We start from the raw sequence: 22,397 nt of genomic DNA on the forward strand, positions 1-22,397 counted from the left end.
ACTACCGTACCCTGTTCATTTGTCTTGTCCATTCCTCTCTAATGTCCCATACACACAATTCATGACTCATGGCTTAAAAATCCTTCTTTAACCCGTCTCCTCCCATTCATCTACACTGATTGAAGTGGATTGAACAAGTGACATCAATAAGGGATCATAGGTTTCACCTGATCAGTCTGTCATGGGAAGAGCTTCTTAATGTTTTGTACACTCAGTGTATAACCTACCCTTTCCACTTTATCAGCACACAGTAGTCTATAGAGAATGGGCCAAAAACAAGGTTGGGCAAGTGTGCTTTTTATTGCAGTTTGTGTGACAAAATCATCCATAGAATTGAAAATGCTATGGAAACACATTAAAACGTCTGTTTTATTTTATTCTGTACATGAAAACTTAAGCGCAAAAGTGTTATGTGCACTGTCACGCACAACACTATCCACTGGTGGGAAAAATGCATATAATGTTTCTGTGCGGACTTTTGAATATCTGCATTAAAATCTGTTGTCAAATGGATGGAAACCTAACCACAGTACCAAACAAGCCAAAACAACTCCTTAAAACTCAAAAGTTTCAGGAAAAGTGGAGAAAAATTCTCAAAGTGAAATGCTTGCTTTGACAGGGCGAGTTTGTCTTAAAACAGGCTTATTCTCAACGCAGCTCTTCTTGGTAGCTATTCTCTTAGATCGTCTGAGACCACTGGCCATATGTGGCTCTCCAACTATGGTAGGTGTATTTTCAGCTTTAATTCGGACATGAGAAGCCTGTTGGGTAATTGTTTCTCCACCATTCCTTTTTGTCTTGGGTGCCTTTTTGGGAGCTTTTGCTTGGCTTGGGGCGACTTGCAATGCCTCCTGGGGACCTGTGTCTTCCTCTTTTTCGGTGTCTTTCAAAGTGTCCATCTTGCCTTGAATGGCTAGCAAAGATTCCTGTGAAGTCACAAGGAACTTTCTCATTGAATCTCTTGAGGAAGTACACATATTTTTCAATGTGACTGAAAATTCCCAACACCCCAGACACCACAAGGTCAGACAGCTTATTACATACAGACTTACCTCTGCCCCAGCCAGCTGGGATTTGAGCTCTGATAGTTCCTTCATCAGATGCTTGATGTTTGCCTTAAAGATGAAGCAGTGCTCAGTTATACATGTCCAGAAAGAACTGGCCCATGACCGTACAGTACTCTAGGGGATTCATCGTATAACTAAACACTACATGGTGACAAGTGTTGAACAAATAGCACCTTTTTCGTGAGGATGGCTCTGTTCCGATTCTCAATCTCCTGTTGTCTTTGCTCCCCTCTCTCTCTGAAATTAGAAACAATAATATTAATATAAAGCCAGAACTCCTGTTTCTGTAAACATCAACAAACTGCACACTGGCCATGTCTTCCATGGGTCATTTTCATTAAGGCACACTGTAGCAAAACGTTTTGCATCAGAACAAAAACTAATGCTTCTTATTGCAAGTCCCTGCCTGTTTTCCTGCCCCTTGTCCAGTAAATGTTCTTCCATTTGGTGCCTAATAAATATGATCCTGGCCACTGCAGTAACATGAAGTGAGATAGCTAGCTACCTGAGCTCCAGGGCTCTGGCCACTGCAGTAACATGAAGTGAGATAGCTAGCTGAGCTCCAGGGCTCTGGCCACTGCAGTAACATGAAGTGAGATAGCTAGCTACCTGAGCTCCATGGCTCTGGCCACTGCAGTAACATGAAGTGAGATAGCTAGCTACCTGAGCTCCAGGGCTCTGGCCACTGCAGTAACATGAAGTGAGATAGCTAGCTACCTGAGCTCCAGGGCTCTGGCCACTGCAGTAACATGAAGTGAGATAGCTAGCTACCTGAGCTCCAGGGCTCTGGCCACTGCAGTAACATGAAGTGAGATAGCTAGCTGAGCTCCAGGGCTCTGGCCACTGCAGTAACATGAAGTGAGATAGCTAGCTACCTGAGCTCCAGGGCTCTGGCCACTGCAGTAACATGAAGTGAGATAGCTAGCTACCTGAGCTCCAGGGCTCTGGTCACTGCAGTAACATGAAGTGAGATAGCTAGCTGAGCTCCAGGGCTCTGGCCACTGCAGTAACATGAAGTGAGATAGCTAGCTACCTGAGCTCCAGGGCTCTGGCCACTCTGTTCTCTAGTGCAGTGATCTCAGCTTGTTCCTCCTCTACAGCTTGCTGGACATCAGCAGTCTTGATCTGGGCCAGGAGGGACTTGGAGTCCAGGGCCTCTACCTCCGTTGAGCTCAGCTTCCTCGAGAGGAACACTTGCCCCATTTGAACAGTCTGCTCACAGGACAGGATCTGAAACGTGATGTCCAACAGAACAATTTTCAGCGAATGCGGCGACATATCCACAAACATTACGAATATGAGTGTGTGAAAATCATCAATATATAAACATTTGTATAGATAAATGATAAGATTAAAGTTACGAGGCAGTGTTAACTCAAGGTCATAACTTCAGAGGTTGACAACATGACATTCAGCATAGGACAGTATCTAGTAGTGGTGTGAACGTTTAAAGGAGAAAATCCCTAACGGAATAACCTTCAGTGTAGTTATCACAAAACTACCACTAACAGATCCCCATCATCATCAAAGGGAAAAATACAAATGTAACAAATACCTAACAACAATGCTGTAACGTTATTAGGAATTATGAATCTTTCAAATGATTAGTCACGGATATAAAAGCGCTCCGTACGTCCTCATATTTAACAGTTGGAGAAATGTCAGAGAGAGACAGGAAGCGACAGTAGCAAAGTCCTGAAAACATGGCATTAAAAAACAGCATTAACTATCATTGTTGCTGAGTGGGTGGGAGACAGCAGTAAGATGAGTGGCATCTATTAGCTAGGCAGGACTGAGGTAGACTGAACTGCATTGCCCCCTAGTGGTCATACCAATGTTTTTTTTTTTATATATAGAAAGAAAAAAAACATTAGTATGACCACTAGGGGGCAATGCAGTTCAGTCTACCTCAGTCCTGCCTAGCTAAAAGATGACACTCACAGGGTCATACGAAGGACCATATCTGAGTTCTTAGCGTATAAACATAACGGCAGTTTAAAAGTTAAGAACAATTGTACATTTGTCACATCCCTAGTAGCTACAGTACTGTACAGTAACATGTGGCCTCGCCTCATCAAGGTCAGTTTGGATCTTCTCTCTGGAGGCCAAGGACAGATCCCTGGCCAGCATCTGGTTCCTCCGCTGCCTCAGTAACTCATCCAGCTCTCTCTGCATAGGAAACACCATGACAGCCTTGAACATAACATAATTCAACTGTATCAAGAAGGCCCTAATGGGGTGTATTCACTAGGAACCAAATGGAACCAAACCTACCTGAATTTGTCCAATAGAAACATTCGTTATCATTGCAAAACATTGTTAGTTGCAAACTGAACCAAACTGGAGAAAACGCAAACGGAACATTTTGCTATCTGCGCGAATAAAGAACACGTGTGATCAAAGCAGCACAAAATGGCTGCGTAATTTCAATTTGAGGTACCATGAGCATCAGTCATTAAAATAATCAAGTGGGTATTTTCACCATCAGATATATGGATTTCACCTGTAAGGCGTTGATCTGCCTCTCCTGCCTGGCTCTCTTCAGGAATACAAGGTCTGCTGGGGTAACCTCATAGCCCTGCATGCCTCTTATCAATGAGTAGGGGTCCTCTTCCAGCACACTGCCTGAACAGACTGAACATGTACATTGATAACATTTGGTGGATCGTGCTAATAATATAATTTTCATTACAAGCTTCTGCACCATCATAAACCAAAGCATTAAACATTGAGATTTATAGACCTACAGTAGTATCATGTGGCATAGGACTATATTAAAATAGATAATTGGATAATTAATGAAAATGTGTGTTCAGAGGACACAGGTGCACGTGCCCCCTCAGATCTGTCCTGTTAATTAATATATATAGTTGAAGTTGGAAGTTTACATACACCTTAGCCAAATACATTTAAACTCAGTTTTTCACAATTCCTGACATTTAATCCTAGTAAAAATTCCCCGTCTTAGGTCAGTTAAAATAAAGTGGTGATCCTAAGAATGTGAAATGTCAGAATAATAGCAGAGAGAAGGATTTATTTCAGCTTTTATTTATTTCATCACATTCCCAGTGGGTCAGAAGTTTACATACACTCAATTAGTATTTGGTAGCATTGCCTTTTAATTGTTTCACTTGGGTCAAACGTTTTGGGTAGCCTGCCACAATAAGTTGGGAGAATTTTGGCACATTCCTCCTGACAGAGCTGGTCAGATTTGAGTCAGGTTTGTAGGCCTCCTTGCTGGCACACACTTTTTCAGTTCTGCCCACAAATTTCTAATCATCTATTTTGTGAAGTGCACCAGTCCCTCCTGAAGCAAAGCATCCCCACAACATGATGCTGCCACCCCCGTGCTTCATGGTTGGGATGGTGTTCTTTGCCTTGCAAGCCTCACCCTTTTTCCTCCAAACATAACGAATGGACATTATGGCCAAACGGTTCTATTTTTGTTTCATCAGACCAGAGGACATTTCTCCAAAAAGTACAATCTTTGTCACCATATGCAGTTGCAAACCGTAGTCTGGCTTTTGGAGCAGTGGCATCTTCCTTGCTGAGCGGCCTTTCAGAATATGTCGATATAGGACTCGTTTCACTGTGGATATAGATATTTTTGTACCCGTTTCCTCCAGCATCTTCACTAGGTCCTTTGCTGTTGTTCTGGGATTGATTTGCACTTCTCGCACCAAAGGACGTTCATCTCTAGGAGACATAACACGTCTCCTTCCTGAGCAGTATGACGGCTGCGTGGTCAAATGGTGTTAATAGTTGCATACTATTGTTTGTACAGATGAACGTGGTACCTTCAGGCATTTGGAAATTGCTTTTCTGAGGTCTTGGCTGATTTCTTTTGATTTTCCCATGATGTCAAGCAAAGGGAGACTGAGTTTGAAGGTAGGCCTTGAAATACATCCACAGGTACACCTCCATTTAACTCAAATTATGTCAATTAGCCTAACAGAAGCTTCTAAAGCCATGACATTTTCTGGAATTTTCCAAGCTCTTTAAAAGGCACAGTCAACTTAGTGTATGTAAACTTCTGACCCACTGGAATTGTGATACAGTGAATTATAAGTTGAATAATCTGTCTGTTAAACAATTGTTGAAGAAGTTGTGTGTCATGCACAAAGTAATGTCCTAATCGACTTGCCAAAACTATAGTTTGTTAACAAGAAATGTGTGGAGCGGTTGTAAAACGAGTTTTAATGACTTCAACATAAGTGTATGTAAACTTCAACTGTATATATAGTTGTCGTTTCTCTGAAATACTACTAGCCACCTAGCAATTTTATGAAGTTGGTTTTAGCTAGGCCAGAAATGTTCTCAATCTCCCAACCTCATAACTAGCTACCAAGAAGCCATTTCAGGCTACTAATCAGAGTAGCTAGCTTGTCTAACCATCTTAGCATTTCACTGTAGTCTAAACACGTTGTATTCAGCACGTGACAACTACAGAAATATTTGGCATGCCTGCTGGCAAGGTTGGAAGACTTTAGGAAAGCAAGCAATTACTCAATGAACTGAATAAGACTCAATTCATTTCAATATTTTACCCAGATATTAGCAAACAAAGAACCGCAAGTCAAGAGGATACAGACAGCTCAAGAGATATGGTTTAGAGGTCGACCGATTCTGATTTTTTAACACCGATTATTGTAGGGCCAAAAAAGCCGATACCAATTAAATCGGCCGATTTTTATTTCTTTATTTGTAATAATGACAATTACAGCAATACTGAATGAACACTTATTTTAACTTAATATAATACATCAATAAAATCAATTTAGCCTCAAGTAGATAATGAAACATGTTCAATTTGGTTTAAATAATGCAAAAACAAAGGGTTGGAGAAGAAAGTAAAAGTGCAATATGTGCCATGTAAGAAAGCTAACGTTTCAGTTCCTTGCTCAGAACATGAGAACACATGAAAGCTGGTGGTTCCTTTTAACATGAGTCTTCAATATTCCCAAGTAAGAAGTTTTAGGTTGTAGTTATTATAGGAATTATAGGACTATTTCCCTCTATACCATTTGTATTTCATTAACCTTTGACTATTGGATGTTCTTATAGGCACTTTAGTATTGCCAGTGTAACAGTATAGCTTCCGTCCCTCTCCTCGCTCGTCCCTGGGCTCGAACCAGCAACACAACGACAACAGCCACCATTGAAGCAGAGCAAGGGGAACAACTACTAGAAGGCTCAGAGCGAGTGACGTTTGAAACGCTATTAGCGCAAGCTAACTAGCTAGCCATTTCACTTCGGTTACACCAGCGCAATGCTTGACGCACAACAAAGAGCTGCTGGCAAAACGCACGAATGTGCTGTTTGAATGAATGTTTACGCGCCTGCTTCTGCCTACCACCGCTCAGTCAGATACTTGTATGCTCAGTCAGATTATATGCAATGCAGGACACGCTATATAATGTCTAGTAATATCAACCATGTGTAGTTAACTAGTGATTATGATTGATTGTTTCTTATAAGATAAGTTTAATGCTAGCTAGCAACTTACCTTGGCTTACTGCATTTGCGTAACAGGCAGTCTCCTTGTGGAGTGCAACGAGAGAGAGGCAGGTCGTTATTGTGTTGGACTAGTTAACTGTAAGGTTGCAAGATTGAATCCCCCAAGCGGACAAGGTGAAAATCTGTCATTCTGCCCCTGAACAAGGCAGTTAACACACCGTTCCTAGGCCGTCATTGAAAATAAGAATGTGTTCTTAACTGACTTGCCTAGTTAAATAAAAGGTATAAAAAAATATATATAAATTTTTTTTTTAAATCGGTAAATCGGTGCTCAAAAATACCGATTTCCGATTGTTATGAAAAATTGAAATCGGCCGTAATTAATCGCCCATTCCGATTAATCGGTCGACCTCTAGTATGGTTACATATGCAGAAAAATATACATTTTTGTACATAGAATTAAGCATAAGGATTATGGCTCTAAATTGCAGGAAAAAGCCATTTCAGGCTAAATTCACCCACTTGCAGATGGGGCCTAGCCCCCCTCCAGACCACCCTCCAATCCTCACGTACTTTGTGGCCCCTCAGATTTTGGGGGTGCACGACACCCCTGTGTGTGTTTATGTTTGTCACCTCAGACATATCAAATCACATATTGGTGCAAATATACAGCTATAGGATTGTGAACAATATAGGAAACACCCACGTGTGCTTGAAGTGATGCGAGACCGTCGGCATGTTTCAGTTTCTGCAGGCTCGATTGTGTAAAGGTCCATGGTCATATTTAACGCGGGAGACAAGGGCTCTTGCCCAGGGGTGGTTTCAATCTGGATGGAAAGACAAAATGGTAACGGATAGAAATTAATTTGTTGGCTAGACCTACCCTCCACAATAATTGGCTTAAGTTGGCCTACAAACTACAGTGCCTTCATAAATTCATAAAGCATTCACACCCCTTGATTTTACAATTTGTTGTGATAAAATTTGGATGAAAATGTATGGCCTACAAACTGCAGTGCCTTCATAAATTATTAACACCCCTTGATTTTACAGTTTGTTGTGATACAATTTGGATTAAAATGTATTTAATTTACATTTGTCAACCAGACACAAAATACTAAGGGGAAGAAAAATTATAACATTTGTAAAAAATGTACAACAAATAAAACACTAATATATATCTTGATTAGATAAGTATTAAAACCCAGAGTCGATACATTAGAATCACCTTCATCAATAACACCTGTGAGTATTTCTGGATGAGCTTTCCACTCCTGGATTGTTCTACATTTGCCCATTCCTCTTTTCAAAATTCTTCAAGCTCTGTGAAATGGGTTGTTGATCATTGCTAGACAACCATTTTCAGGTCTTGCCATAGATTTTCAAGCAGATTTAAGTCAAAACTAACTCAGGCACTCAGGAACATTCACTCTTCTTGGTAAGCAACTCCAGTGTCGATTTGGCATCGTGTTTTAGGTTACAGTCCTGCTGAAAGATGAATTCATCTCCCAGTGTCTGGTGGAAAGCAGACAACCAGGTTTTCCAATAGGATTTTGCCTGTACTTACCTGCGTTCCATTTTTTTTAATCCGGAAAAACTCCCCAGTCCTTAACGATTACAAGCATACCCATAACATGATGTGGCCACCGCTATGCTTAGAAATATGGACAGTGGTACTCAGTAATGTGTTGGATTGGATTTTCCCCACCCTGAAGAAGGCACAGTGATGCCGAAACATTTGTTTTTTTTACCTACAAATTACTGGGAGGTTATACAAACTGAGTGTGTGACTGTTTTTATAGCTTACAGTTTATTCTCCCTTAGTCAGCACCTTTAAACTAAATCATTTTTTCTGGGTGTGCGCCAGCTCATGTTTTTTTATTGGATTTGACCCAAACATAACACTTTGTATTGAGGACAAAAAGTTAAATTGCTTTGCCACATTTTTTACAGTAATACTTTAGTCACTTGTTGCAAACAGGATGCATGTTTTGGAATATTTGCATTCTGTGTGGGCCTTCTTTTCACCTTGGTTGCTATTGTGGAGTAATTACAATGTTGTTGATCCATCCTCAGTTCTCCTATCACAGCCATTTAACTCAAACTGTTTTAAAGTAACCTTTGAGCTCATGGTGAAATCCTTGAGCAGTTTCCTTCCTCTCCGGCAACGGAGTTAGGAAGGACGCCTGTACCTTTGTAGTGACTTGGTGTATTGACGCACCATCCAAAGTGTAATTAATAACTTCACCATGCTCAAAGGGATATTCAACATCTACTTTTTACATGTTTAACCCGTTTACCAATTGGTGCCCTGTCTAGGCGCACTGCGGTTTTACAGTGCCTTCAGAAAGTATTCACCCCTAGACTTTTCCTACATTTAGTTGTTACAGCTGCAATTTTGTCCCTGGCTTAAACACAATACCCTATAATGTCAAAGTGGAATCATGATGTTTTTAGGAATTTTCACAAATTAATTAAAACTGCTTTGTTATGGCAAGCCAAGATAAGTTCATGAGTAAAAATGTGCTTAAGTCACATAAGTTGCATGGACTCAGTGCAATAGTGTTTAACATGACTTTTCAATGACTACCTAATCTCTGTACCCCACCCATACAATTACTGTATCTGTAATGTCCCTCAGTCGAGAAGTGAATTTCAAACACAGAATCTACCACAAAGACCAGAGAGGTTTTCCAATGCCTCACAAAGAAGGGCAGAAGTGTGGTGAAAGGGATTCGGCCTACCGCTTGTGTTTCAAAGCTCAAAGGCCAAGTTATTTTCAACTCTGACGTTGGCGGCGTCCTCTGAAGTTGTCGTCCCAATGGAATATGATTTGAAGGGTCTTGAATGAGTCTACTGATCGCCGGTGAAACATTTGACTTGTGAGTAGCTTTTTCCCCTTTGGTTGCATTTCTGTTTCTCCTGTTTGCAACGGAAATCTTTGAGATATCCATTTTTCTTGTTGTGTTGAAACCTAAACTAGGCGTTTTGTGACAATCGAATCAAAATCACCTGTTGGCGCGCACCTGTAACGCTCGCGAGGCCGTGGCTAAGAGCCAATTTATGCTTGATCCGAAAATGTGGTCTGAGACGCAATAGCGGGGCAGAGGCTGAATTGAGCTCTGTACCGCATCATGAGAACATGTACTAGTAGTGTATGACCAGTAGAGGGAGACAAGAGGTTGCACCTGCATTGAGGAATCATCAGTATTGTCATTATAGAAGTGTGGGGGGCTGCCACATTTCACGTCCACGTCATCAACTAGTGCTCAGGGAGTGAAAGAAATCAAACAAATAATGTTTCATTGTCACAAACACCGGATAGGTGCAGACAGTGATATGTGTTGTTTTACAGGGTCAGCCATAGTAGTATGGCGCCCCTGGAGCAAATTAGAGGTAAGTGCCTTGCTCAACAACATCAACATATTTTTCACCTTGTCTGCTCAGGTATCAAAATAGCATAACGCAGTGTCAACAGTTTCTACAGGAGTTGTCCTTTGAAGCCAGATCTGCCCTCTCCTCCTTGTCCACATCAGAGCCCTGTGCCACAACAATGGGACAGTGATGTGTACCTGGCCTTAGTGCTCAGACACCATCAGTAGCAGACAGCCACAATCTGCTTATGACCTGAAGCAGCAATATCAAACACTATGAGGAGACCTTTATATACAATTCTAAATAAAAGTGCATTTCATACTATGTTTATGAACAAAAAAATACATGTTTTTGAACTGAGAACACACACACCGCGTGCTTCCACCGAAACACAAGCTGTAAGGGAACATATACAGTGCATTTGGGAAGTATTCAGACCACTTTTTCCACAATTTGTTATGTTACAGTGTTATTCTAAAATGTATTAAAAAAATAAATAAATTGCTCATCCATCTACACACAATTTCCCATAATGATAAACCACAGTCAAGGATGATCCATAGAAACAGGATGCATCTGAGATCAATTTCAAGTCTCATAGCAAAGGGTCTTAATACCTATATAAATAAGTAATACATATGCTAAAATTTCTAAAAACCTCTTTTCACTTTGTCATTATGGGGTATTTGGTGTAGATTGATGACAAATGTATTTAATTTAATTCAATTTTAGAATAAGGCTGTAACGTAACAAAATGTGGACAAAGTCAAGGGGTCTGAATACTTTCCGAAAGCTCTGTATAGCCAAGCAGAACTGACATCTAAGTTTAAACCTGCTCCGTCCGGCCAGGCTGAGTCTGAGGCACATGCTCAAGAGAGCTCCAGGAATGGAAGATGAGAGTGAATGCTGAGTCATAAATACTTCTGTTTTTAAACTGTCCGACCGGGTCTATCACACCTAGGAAGGGAACGGGGGGTGTAAATCTGAGCTTTACAACACTTGCTTCCCAGGAGGTTAGGGCCAAGGGAGGAGAAGGAGAGTCCTATGGCTTTACACCCATCTACTCTTCCCCTGGGAGCAAGCCCCTTAGTTCTTCCCGTGGGGACAAGCCCCTTAGTTCTCCCCTGGGAACAAGCCCCTTAGTTCTTCCCTGGGAACAAGCCCCTTAGTTCTTCCCTGGGAACAAGCCCCTTAGTTCTTCCCCTGGGAGCAAGCCCCTTAGTTATTCCCCTGGGAACAAGCCCCTTAGTTCTTCCCTGGAAACAAGCCCGTTAATTCTTCCCGTGGGAACAAGCCCCTTAGTTTTTCCCCTGGGAACAAGCCCATTTAGTTCTTCCCCTGGGAACAAGCCCCTTAGTTCTTCCCCTGGGAACAAGCCCCTTAGTTCTTCCCCTGGGAACAAGCCCTGTAGTTCTCCCCCTGGGAACTAGCCCATTAGTTCTACACCTGGGAACAAGCCCTGTAGTTCTCCCCCTGGGAACAAGCCCTGTAGTTCTCCCCCTGGGAACTAGCCCATTAGTTCTACACCTGGGAACAAGCCCTGTAGTTCTCCCCCTGGGAACAAGCCCTGTAGTTCTCCCCCTGGGAACAAGCCCTGTAGTTCTCCCCCTGGGAACTAGCCCATTAGTTCTACACCTGGGAACAAGCCCTGTAGTTCTCCCCCTGGGAACAAGCCCCTTAGTTCTCCCTCTGGGAACAAGCCCCTTAGTTCTCCCTCTAAAGTCCTTTAGTTCTTCCTCTAGACACTGAGAAGTTTGTGTTTCAAAAATTCTGTGAAGCAGAAATGTTGTTTTATATAGGCAAAGAAACAAAATATACATTCTAGCACTAGTTGGGAAGTTGGAAATTCCAGATGGTATTGCATGTTTGCAGGATGATCAATAGCTTAACAAATAAACTGTCAATGTGTTTTTTATTTTTTCCTCACCAAGCGTCTATAGCTCATTCTGTCAATAGCACACAGTGGCTGATTCCACTATCAGCAATGCTTCTGAGACCCAGGCAGTCAAAGTCTCTTCAAAGGGGGGGACACTCTTGACCCAAACTGCTACAGACCTATATCTATCCTACCCTGCCTTTCTAAGGTCTTCGAAAGCCAAGTCAACAAACAGATTACCGACCATTTCGAATCTCACCATACCTTCTCTGCTATGCAATCTGGTTTCAGAGCTGGTCATGGGTGCACCTCAAGGTCCTTGAAACCAGATTGGACCGCTCAAGGTCCTAAACGATATCTTAACCGCCATCGATAAGAAACATTACTGTGCAGCCGTATTCATTGATCTGGCCAAGGCTTTCGACTCTGTCAATCACCACATCCTCATCGGCAGACTCTACCGCCTTTGATTCTCAAATGATTGCCTCGCCTGGTTCACCAACTACTTCTCTGATAGAGTTCAGTGTGTAAAATCGGAGGGTCTGCTGTCCGGACCTCTGGCAGTCTCTATGGGGGTGCCGCAGGGTTCAATTCTTGGACCGACTCTCTTCTCTGTATACATCAATGATGTCACTCTTGCTGCTGGTGAGTCTCTGATCCACCTCTACGCAGACGACACCATTCTGTATACTTCTGGCCCTTCTTTGGACACTGTGTTAACAACCCTCCAGGCTTCAATGCCATACAACTCTCCTTCCGTGGCCTCCAATTGCTCTTAAATACAAGTAAAACTAAATGCATGCTCTTCAACCGATCGCTGCCTACACCTGCCCGCCTGTCCAACATCACTACTCTGGACGGCTCTGACTTAGAATACGTGGACAACTACAATTACCTAGGTGTCTGGTTAGACTGTAAACTCTCCTTCCAGACCCACATCAAACATCTCCAATCCAAAGTTAAATCTAGAATTGGCTTCCTATTTCGCAACAAAGCATCCTTCACTCATGCTGCCGAACATACCCTTGTAAAACTGACCATCCTACCAATCCTCGACTTTGGCGATGTCATTTACAAAATAGCCTCCAATACCCTACTCAACAAATTGGATGCAGTCTATCTCAGTGCAATCCGTTTTGTCACCAAAGCCCCATATACTACCCACCATTGCGACCTGTACGCTCTCGTTGGCTGGCCCTCGCTTCATACTCGTCGCCAAACCCACTGGCTCCATGTCATCTACAAGACCCTGCTAGGTAAAGTCCCCCTTTATCTCAGCTCGCTGGTCACCATAGCATCACCCACCTGTAGCACGCGCTCCAGCAGGTATATCTCTCTGGTCACCCCCAAAACCAATTCTTTCTTTGGCCGCCTCTCCTTCCAGTTCTCTGCTGCCAATGACTGGAACAAACTACAAAAATCTCTGAAACTGGAAACACTTATCTCCCTCACTAGCTTTAAGCACCAACTGTCAGAGCAGCTCACAGATTACTGCACATGTACATAGCCCACCTATAATTTAGCCCAAACAACTACCTCTTTCCCTACTGTATTTATTTTATTTATTTATTTTGCTCCTTTGCACCCCATTATTTTTATTTCTACTTTGCACATTCTTCCACTGCAAATCTACCATTCCAGTGTTTTACTTGCTATATTGTATTTACTTTGCCAACATGGCCTTTTTTTGCCTTTACCTCCCTTATCTCACCTCATTTGCTCACATCGTATATAGACTTGTTTCTACTGTATTATTGACTGTATGTTTGTTTTACTCCATGTGTAACTCTGTGTTGTTGTATGTGTTGTACTGCTTTGCTTTATCTTGGCCAGGTCGCAATTGTAAATGAGAACTTGTTCTCAACTTGCCTACCTGGTTAAATAAAGGTGAAATAAAAACATAATAATAAATAAATAAAAAGTGATGTCCTAAAAAGTGCATTAAACAGTCATCACATTGGGAATAGACAGTATGGTAAAAAGGTAGTCTCCATAGGGTTATTTTACCACTGCACCACCTGTTTCCTTCAACTGTCTCACATTAAGCTAACGCTGGCTGGAGAGAGCAGCTGTGAAGGGTCTTTCTGGGAAGCATCTTTGCACCAGAGAGCCTTTTATTAGCGATAATGGCCCATTTGTTATTGTGTGTGTGTGTGTGTGTGTGTGTGTGTGTGTGTGTGTGTGTGTGTGTGTGTGTGTGTGTGTGTGTGTCTGCGTGTAGGTGTGCGTGTGTGTGTGTGTACTGTTTGAGTCATTTTGGGATGGAGCACTAGGCAACGTCATGTCTGGCAGGTACGATGAAAAGCACTTAACTTTGGCGGAGGTCAAAGGCATAGCATTGTGCAGCTCAGCAACCATTAAGTGATGGACAACAAAATGGGAGAGATGGAGAGAGGATGAGTCCTTAAAGATCTAGCCTATAGGGGATAGGAGCTAGAGGTTGTGCCTCATTACCCAGAGTACCCTAGTCTATAGGTCAGTGGTCTAGACCTGTGTGGGGTTGAATGACCCATACATCCTTCAGCTTTCATCATAAGTATGCTCTATCCGGACTGACCCATGGTACACTTGAGGAGCAGGCCCCTCTCTGGTTACCAGTCTTTGGTATTGGGGTCTATTTCTGGAATCCTCTCCCGCTCTCCCTCTCTCTCTCCGTCTCTCTCTCCCCCTCGCTCCCTCCTCCCTTCCTCTCTCTCCCTCTCTCTCTCCCCCTCGCTCTCTCCTCCCTCTCTCTCTCCCCCTCGCTCCTTCCTCCCTCCCTCTCTCTCCCTCTCTCTCTCGCTCTCTCTCCCTTCCTCTCCAGGTGGAGGTGTTATATATACATATACTCAGTGGGATGGATCACGGCTCAGATCAGGGATGCGACGGGAATAGCCTTCCCCCTCCTGCAAGGTGTGACGGGAATAGCCTTCCCCCTCCTGCAAGGTGTGATGGGAATAGCCTTCCCCCTCCTGCAAGGTGTGACGGGAATAGCCTTCCCCCTCCTGCAAGGTGTGATGGGAATAGCCTTCCCCCTCCTGCAAGGTGTGACGGGAATAGCCTTCCCCCTCCTGCAAGGTGTGACGGGAATAGCCTTCCCCCTCCTGCAAGGTGTGACGGGAATAGCCTTCCCCCTCCTGCAAGGTGTGACGGGAATAGCCTTCCCCCTCCTGCAAGGTGTGACGGGAATAGCCTTCCCCCTCCTGCAAGGTGTGACGGGAATAGCCTTCCCCCTCCTGCAAGGTGTGATGGGAATAGCCTTCCCCCTCCTGCAATGTTTGATGGGAATAGCCTTCCCCCTCCTGCAAGGTGTGATGGGAATAGCCTTCCCCCTCCTGCAATGTTTGATGGGAATAGCCTTCCCCCTCCTGCAAGGCTCCCGGCGGGCCGGGTGACCATGAAAGATGATGGGCAGGTGGAAACTTCTAGCCCTGCACATTCAGCTGGACCACGCTGGGAGCTGTCAGTGAGGTTCATTTTGTGATGCTTGTGATTTGTGGGCAGGGTTAAGTTAAGCCTCAACAATCACTCATATTAGCAAACTTATTTAATTTCAAACTACACATTTCTCTAGTACGGCCCTATGGGTTATTTATCATAATGAACAATATCAGCAAAATGTCCACAATAAGTGGTCAGTTTGGTGGTGTCGATCATTTTCAGTTTATCGTCCCAGGTCTGAGATGCTTTAATGTCAATATTCTATCTGGCTCCCTTTTATAGAAGTTAAGATATTTAATAGCCATTTTTCTCCAGTTGACTATTTCTTACTGATTTCTTACTGAAAGTCACTGATGACTATATTAACTTTCTTACTTCACGTTGTCAATTAGAGAGGATGTTAAATTGCTAGGATAAGTATCGTAAATAAACCTAGCTGAGATATAATGATAGTACGTCACTCTCAAAATGGCTGACATAGCTGTCAATGAAAAACATCAGCGCAGGCATTCAGCACAGCCTCCCCAAGAGGCAGATCACATCCATCATGCCTCAGTGACTGACTGCAAGGCCAACGATGAACTAGTTACAGTGCCTTGCGAAAGTATTTGGCCCCCTTGAACTTTGCGACCTTTTGCCACATTTCAGGCTTCAAACATAAAGATATAAAACTGTATTTTTTTGTGAAGAATCAACAACAAGTGGGACACAATCATGAAGTGGAACAACATTTATTGGATATTTCAAACTTTTTTAACAAATCAAAAACTGAAAAATTGGGCGTGCAAAATTATTCAGCCCCCTTAAGTTAATACTTTGTAGCGCCATCTTTTGCTGCGATTACAGCTGTAAGTCGCTTGGGGTATGCCTCTATCAGTTTTGCACATCGAGAGACTGACATTTTTTCCCATTCCTTTTTCCCATTCCATTCCAAACAGCTCGAGCTCAGTGAGGTTGGATGGAGAGCATTTGTGAACAGCAGTTTTCAGTTCTTTCCACAGATTCTCGATTGGATTCAGGTCTGGACTTTGACTTGGCCATTCTAACACCTGGATATGTTTATTTTTGAACCATTCCATTGTAGATTTTGCTTTATGTTTTGGATCATTGTCTTGTTGGAAGACAAATCTCAGTCCCAGTCTCAGGTCTTTTGCAGACTCCATCTGGTTTTCTTCCAGAATGGTCCTGTATTTGGCTCCATCCATCTTCCCATCAATTTAACCATCTTCCCTGTCCCTGCTGAAGAAAAGCAGGCCCAAACCATGATGCTGCCAACACCATGTTTGACAGTGGAGATGGTGTGTTCAGGGTGATGAGCTGTGTTGCTTTTACGCCAAACATAACGTTTTGCATTGTTGCCAAAAAGTTCAATTTTGGTTTCATCTGACCAGAGCACCTTCTTCCACATGTTTGGTGTGTCTCCCAGGTGGCTTGTGGCAAACTTTAAACAACACTTTTTATGGATATCTTTAAGAAATTGCTTTCTTGCCACTCTTCCATAATGGCCAGATTTGTGCAATATACGACTGATTGTTGTCCTATGGACAGAGTCTCCCACCTCAGCTGTAGATCTCTGCAGTTCATCCAGAGTGATCATGGGCCTCTTGGCTGCATCTCTGATCAGTCTTCTCCTTGTATGAGCTGAAAGTTTAGAGGGACGGCCAGGTCTTGGTAGATTTGCAGTGGTCTGATACTCCTTCCATTTCAATATTATCGCTTGCACAGTGCTCCTTGGGATGTTTAAAGCTTGGGAAATCTTTTTGTATCCAAATCCGGCTTTAAACTTCTTCACAACAGTATCTCGGACCTGCCTGGTGTGTTTCTTGTTCTTCATGATGCTCTCTGCGCTTTTAACGGACCTCTGAGACTATCACAGTGCAGGTGCATTTATACGGAGACTTGATTACACACAGGTAGATTGTATTTATCATCATTAGTCATTTAGGTCAACATTGGATCATTCAGAGATCCTCACTGAACTTCTGGAGAGAGTTTGCTGCACTGAAAGTAAAGGAGCTGAATAATTTTGCACGCCCAATTTTTCAATTTTTGGATTTGTTAAAAAAGTTTTGAAATATCCAATAAATGTCATTCCACTTCATGATTGTGTCCCACTTGTTGTTGATTCTTCACAAAAAAATACAGTTTTATATCTTTATGTTTGAAGCCTGAAATGTGGCAAAAGGTCGCAAAGTTCAAGGGGGCCGAATACTTTCGCAAGGCACTGTATATCTGAGGGCACAGGAACTAGCCTGAGTCCCTCATCTGTTTGTGCTGTCTTGACAACCGCTATGTCAACGTCACGCCAAAGTTGCACAAGACAGCACAAACAGAGTTGGGAGTCAGGCTAGACAGGAACGTCCCTCAGAGTTCATAGTGAGTTGATGAATGATGTGTGTAGTTGGCAACTCAATGTGTTTTTGAATTGCACACACTATAAAGAGACTCCTCTCAACTCTCTGGAAAAAGTTGGCCTGGCTATATAATCTATTTTCCTGTATTCCAACAGTTTATTTTACAGTGGGGACTGAGTGTGTATTGTCATGCTGTCCTGCGTTATTGTTCTCCTGAGTAGGACAACAGGTGGCTCTGATAGTACAGGCCACGCCGCGTCTCCATGACAACCCCCAGCACATTGTAGATAAGGTCAGAGTTGATGGTAGCCCATTGGGATCTAAATCTATAAGGGGATATTTTCTACCTCCCCTAGCAGGCACTGTGAGGCCCACCTTTTAGTCTGTTTCTGGCAAGATGTATGTGTATGTGTCAAGGAGAGGTTCCGATGACAGCTGGGGACTGACACAATGGAAGCCTCGAATGTGCCTTTACCTCACCACACACGCAGTTTGTGTCAGTCCAGACACACTTCCAGACACTGAAACATTGACACCACTGCTACTCAGCAGAAGGCCAGAGGTAAAGCCTTCCCACCCACACACCCACCGCAGCACTGCTAGCTGATGGAAAACACAGACCCGCACGGAGCCAAGGACACATTGAAAGGAGTCTGAGATGTAGTTCCGTGGTTGCCGTGGTCGGACAGAAAACAGTCCCACAGGAGAGCATGCCTCAGTGAATGTCCAAGCGTAGAACAGTATACTTCTGGAATAGAACGCTGGGTTTTAAAGGGGAAAAACATGCTGTGAAATTCAGTGATTCTTTGCAAAATACAGTTTTCAATTATTTTCAGAGTTGACTGGCAAAGATCATAGAATCTTGACATTGTTTTGAATACTGCTATGCTCCTATCAGACCACCATTTTGATTCCCCACATGCAAATCAAATGCCTTGTCCTAAGGTACCAGAGCAGGTGACATGGTCACCCGGACTCTATTGTCATCCAGAATAGACCACCTGAGTCAAATAAAACCTAGAATGCATTTTACTCTGTCACCTTGTGTCACCTATTGTTTAAGCTGTGGGTGATGTGGGTACCAGTGTCCTCAGTAAAACTAAGTTCCTGACTTCATGTAGGGATCAGCTTTCCAAAGCTGTCCTGATGAAGGTAGATTCCATAGAATGACATATAGAACTATAGGATGTGTATGGTAGATGCTATTAGGGTCTTACTGGCCAATCTCTTTCAACTTGGGAACTGTCCCTCTCTTCATAAAACAACAATCAACCAATCCCAAACTGACTAACCTACCCCTGGGCACTTGAAACAAGTTACACCCCCCCCCCCTCTCTTCTTCCTCTTTCCTTCCTCTCTCTCTATCTCCACGGGGACAGTCCCAGACTCCTTAGGGATCAGTTCCCTGACAGGACCATCTGGCCAAGTGTGTGTGTGTGTGTGTGTGCGTGTGTGCGTGTGTGTGTGTGTGTGTGTGTGTGTCATTAGGGGTAGGTTAAATTTAGCAGCGAGGCAGATATCTGCATGCCAGGTCCTATCTGTCCCTTTACCCCCTCCCTCCCTCTCTCCTTCCCTCCCTCCCTCTCTCTCTCCTTCCCTCCCTCTCTCTCTCTCTCCTTCTCTCCCTCCCTAGTCATTTCTCTCTACTGCACCACACTGTCCTTCTATCCAGTCCTCTATCACAGCAGCGTCTCATTCCCCCTCTTTCTGTCTCTCTCTCTCCCAGGCACGCTCCCTCTCTCCGTCAGCATTGGCGGGAGAGTGATTCACCCCCCTCCTCCTCCCCCATCGCTCTAACTGGATTGTACAGACAGAGGCAAGCTGAGGACACAGGAGAGGAGAAAAAGGGCTCGATCAGGGAAGGAAGACGTGGAAACACTACACACTGGATAACATTTCCTCTCTGCTAGCAGGGGGCTACAGAGCAACACAGTGACACTGCAGCAGTAGCAGCAAGCAGCGGTCTGGACTACAGCTTTGACTCACCGCTCACTGAGGTAAGACTGGTTGTCAGCTACACGCTGCAGCTAAACCCAGAGAGGGAGGTCAAACTACATGGACTTCTCTCTCTGTACCCATGACAACCCTCTTTGTCTACAGTATTTCATTCAGTTTATCATGTGCATTCTGCAGTGTATGGAGACAGGCTGGTGTTGAGTGGGTGTTGCTGTGACGATGTTGTGGCTAATCAGACAGGGCAGGTAGACTGCATGAAGGGAACATGTAGTGACCACATAGACCACTCTGCTCACTGTTGTATTCTCAGTGAGGTCAGCTGAGGGAGTTGGTTTACAGATCCACTATCAATCCTAATGACTCCTGTTGATTTGACATCTTTGCATCATTACTGTGTTTTGGGTGCATATCTGCATGAGTATTGATGTTGTGTTTGTGTATCTGGATAAAATATTGTACTGAAAAAAAGGTGCTGTCTAGAACCGAAAGGGTTCTTTGGCTGTCCCCATAGCATGAAGAACCCTTTTGGTTCCAGGTGTAACCCTTTTGGGTTTCATCTAGAACCCTTTCCACAGATGGTTCTACATGGAACCCAAAAGGGTTCTACCTGGAACCAAAAATGGTTATCCAATGGGGACAGCTGGAAAACCCTTTTGGAACCTTTTTTTCTAAGAGTGTAGATCAGTTTCTAGTCAAACATAATCCCATGTGATTGACTGCAGCTAATATGAACATATTTATCGATTGTCAACTGAGAAGTGCAGGAAGTATTTACCACCTAGTCCACTGGGCAATAGTTACGTTAAGTTCTGATTACCTTCTAGTCAATTTCCTTACCACACATCAAAGACAAAGATCAACAAAGCTGGCCTATGGATGTTCTACATTGAAGTGGTACAGTGACAGCAGCAGGGTATTTCCTAAGGGCAGCGGGTCCAGGCTCAGGGCCCTGTGCGTCTCAGATCCCCAGGGGGCTGTGGGGGATATGGAGGGGCCGAGCCAGATGGGGTTATCAGGCCTTCACCTAGCAGATCCGTTTTGAACGTGTCGCCCCAGAGCAGGGAGGTGGAGGCGAATGCCTGGCCGTCATCAATACATTTTAGCAGGGACCAGATTATTCTGGCTGTGGATCAGACTGGCGCAAACATGGCGCACAAAGCAAGCCCCTCTGTGTTTGGTCGTCATTTCTCAAGCTAGAGCAGATCATTCCCACGTTTAGAGTAGCTCATTTAGTGGGTACAGTATGGTCAATATGTGACCCAAGAGGAGTCGGTCGTTCAGGGTTCCTAACCTAAAGACCATTAGAACTCCTTCAACATTGTTTACATTTATGTTATCAATTCCCAGGAGGCTCCAGGGTTTGGCATGGCAACCCTACAGTGGTAAAGCACATTGGATGTTTGTGTAACATGAAAAGGACCACATCATCTTCGGTGACAGTACAGACCTTTTAGGTTGATCCCTCATTCAGCGTCAACGCCTACCTTTCTCCTCGTGGACATACTTTCTATAGTTCAGATCTATATGTCAATCCCTCTAGTGTTAAAGTCTGAACATTTAGTGTCACCAAGGCATTCAGGAAACAAACAGCTATAGCGTTAGTCAGTGACTGCCTCTCCCCTCGTCTAACCTGCTAACTGTAGTTCAGATCTTTATGTCAATCCCTCTAGTGTTAAAGTCTGAACATTTAGTGTCACCAAGGCATTCAGGAAACAAACAGCTATAGCGTTAGTCAGTGACTGCCTCTCCCCTCGTCTAACCTGCTAACTGTAGTTCAGATCTTTATGTCAATCCCTCTAGTGTTAAAGTCTGAACATTTAGTGTCACCAAGGCATTCAGGAAACAAACAGCTATAGCGTTAGTCAGTGACTGCCTCTCCCCTCGTCTAACCTGCTAACTGTAGTTCAGAACATTATGTCAATCCCTCCAGTGTTAAAGTCTGAACATTTAGTGTCACCAAGGCATTCAGGAAACAAACAGCTATAGCGTTAGTCAGTGACTGCCTCTCCCCTCGTCTAACCTGCTAACTGTAGTTCAGAACATTATGTCAATCCTTCCAGCGTTGAGTCTGAACATTAGAGGTCATCGATCCATGCATAAAACAGGAATGGTCTGTGTCTGTCTTCCTTCATCTATAACCTGAGGAAGCTCCATGCTCTTCTCTAGACATGCCCCATATAAGCCTAACACTAAACCTAAACCCAACACTAATCTGTGCTGTAAGCAAATATTTGTCCTGACAGAAGGACACCCAGCAATGCTCCATATGAACTTTTAAAAGGCCTGAGACCCAACAGAGTGGTTTGTGAGTCCAAGCGACAGGCTAACACATACAACCAGGCCTGACCTGAAATACTTTAAGAAATGAAGAGATGGGAAACATCATTGGATTCATATTAACGACCATTGTGTATGTTGCCCGTATGTTGTCAATGGACCGTGCGGTGCATTCTGGGTACAATCCCATAAGGAGTGCCCTCCTTCAAGGAGTCAATGGGAGTCAATTGGGCACCAGCTCCAAAATCCAACATTAGCATGAATTACGTAAACAAGAAGCACAACATTACAAATATTTTCTGAGATGTGAGATAATTAACTTGTTCTCTGTAATATCATATAGCTTTGAAATCATGACATGTCATACTTTTGAGGACAATAGGCAGGTTTCTCGACTCATACCTTCATACCACCTTTTAGAAGGGAATGCTTGACGATTAGCTTAACAACTGCATGACAACATGAACCTGATTGGTTGACAGTCTGCTGGGTGGGGCAGCATAGTACTTTCCTCTATTCATTGGCCAATGAGTTTCCCATCTCCTCATTTCTTAAAGTATTTCTGGCATGGCGTGGCCTGTCCGTGGTGCCTGCCTCCTCAGGCGTTGTAATCTG

At 43.6% G+C, this 22,397-nt stretch overlaps 2 protein-coding genes across 4 annotated transcripts in view; one reads left to right on the forward strand and one right to left on the reverse strand.

The window, feature by feature from the left end:
• Positions 1 to 281: 281 nt before the first annotated feature.
• LOC110495488 (uncharacterized) overlaps positions 282 to 22,397 on the reverse strand; it is a 70,457-nt gene continuing 48,341 nt past the window's right edge. The window contains exons 1-8 of one of the 3 annotated variants that reach the window (XM_021570762.3): positions 9,269 to 9,676; positions 7,231 to 7,351; positions 3,571 to 3,701; positions 3,138 to 3,236; positions 2,101 to 2,297; positions 1,241 to 1,304; positions 1,053 to 1,115; positions 282 to 926 (exon numbers count right to left, since the gene is read on the reverse strand). In XM_021570762.3, coding sequence (XP_021426437.3) covers positions 594 to 926; positions 1,053 to 1,115; positions 1,241 to 1,304; positions 2,101 to 2,297; positions 3,138 to 3,236; positions 3,571 to 3,701; positions 7,231 to 7,351; positions 9,269 to 9,478 — 1,218 coding nt within the window. In that variant the 5' untranslated portion in view covers positions 9,479 to 9,676 and the 3' untranslated portion in view covers positions 282 to 593. Of the gene's footprint in view, positions 927 to 1,052; positions 1,116 to 1,240; positions 1,305 to 2,100; positions 2,298 to 3,119; positions 3,237 to 3,570; positions 3,702 to 7,230; positions 7,352 to 9,268; positions 9,677 to 22,397 lie in introns of those variants that run through there. The other 2 variants (XM_090207716.1, XM_090207717.1) reach the window with 2 other exon arrangements.
• LOC110495487 (filamin A-interacting protein 1-like) overlaps positions 19,053 to 22,397 on the forward strand; it is an 86,402-nt gene continuing 83,057 nt past the window's right edge. Inside the window, exon 1 of the mRNA XM_021570760.3 lies at positions 19,053 to 19,546. The gene's annotated coding sequence lies outside the window, so the exon portion shown is untranslated. The remainder of the gene's footprint in view (positions 19,547 to 22,397) is intronic.

The sequence above is a fragment of the Oncorhynchus mykiss genome, chromosome 18, assembly GCF_057628025.1.
Source record: "Oncorhynchus mykiss isolate SJ-2025 chromosome 18, ASM5762802v1, whole genome shotgun sequence".
Classification (NCBI taxonomy): Eukaryota; Metazoa; Chordata; class Actinopteri; order Salmoniformes; family Salmonidae; genus Oncorhynchus; species Oncorhynchus mykiss.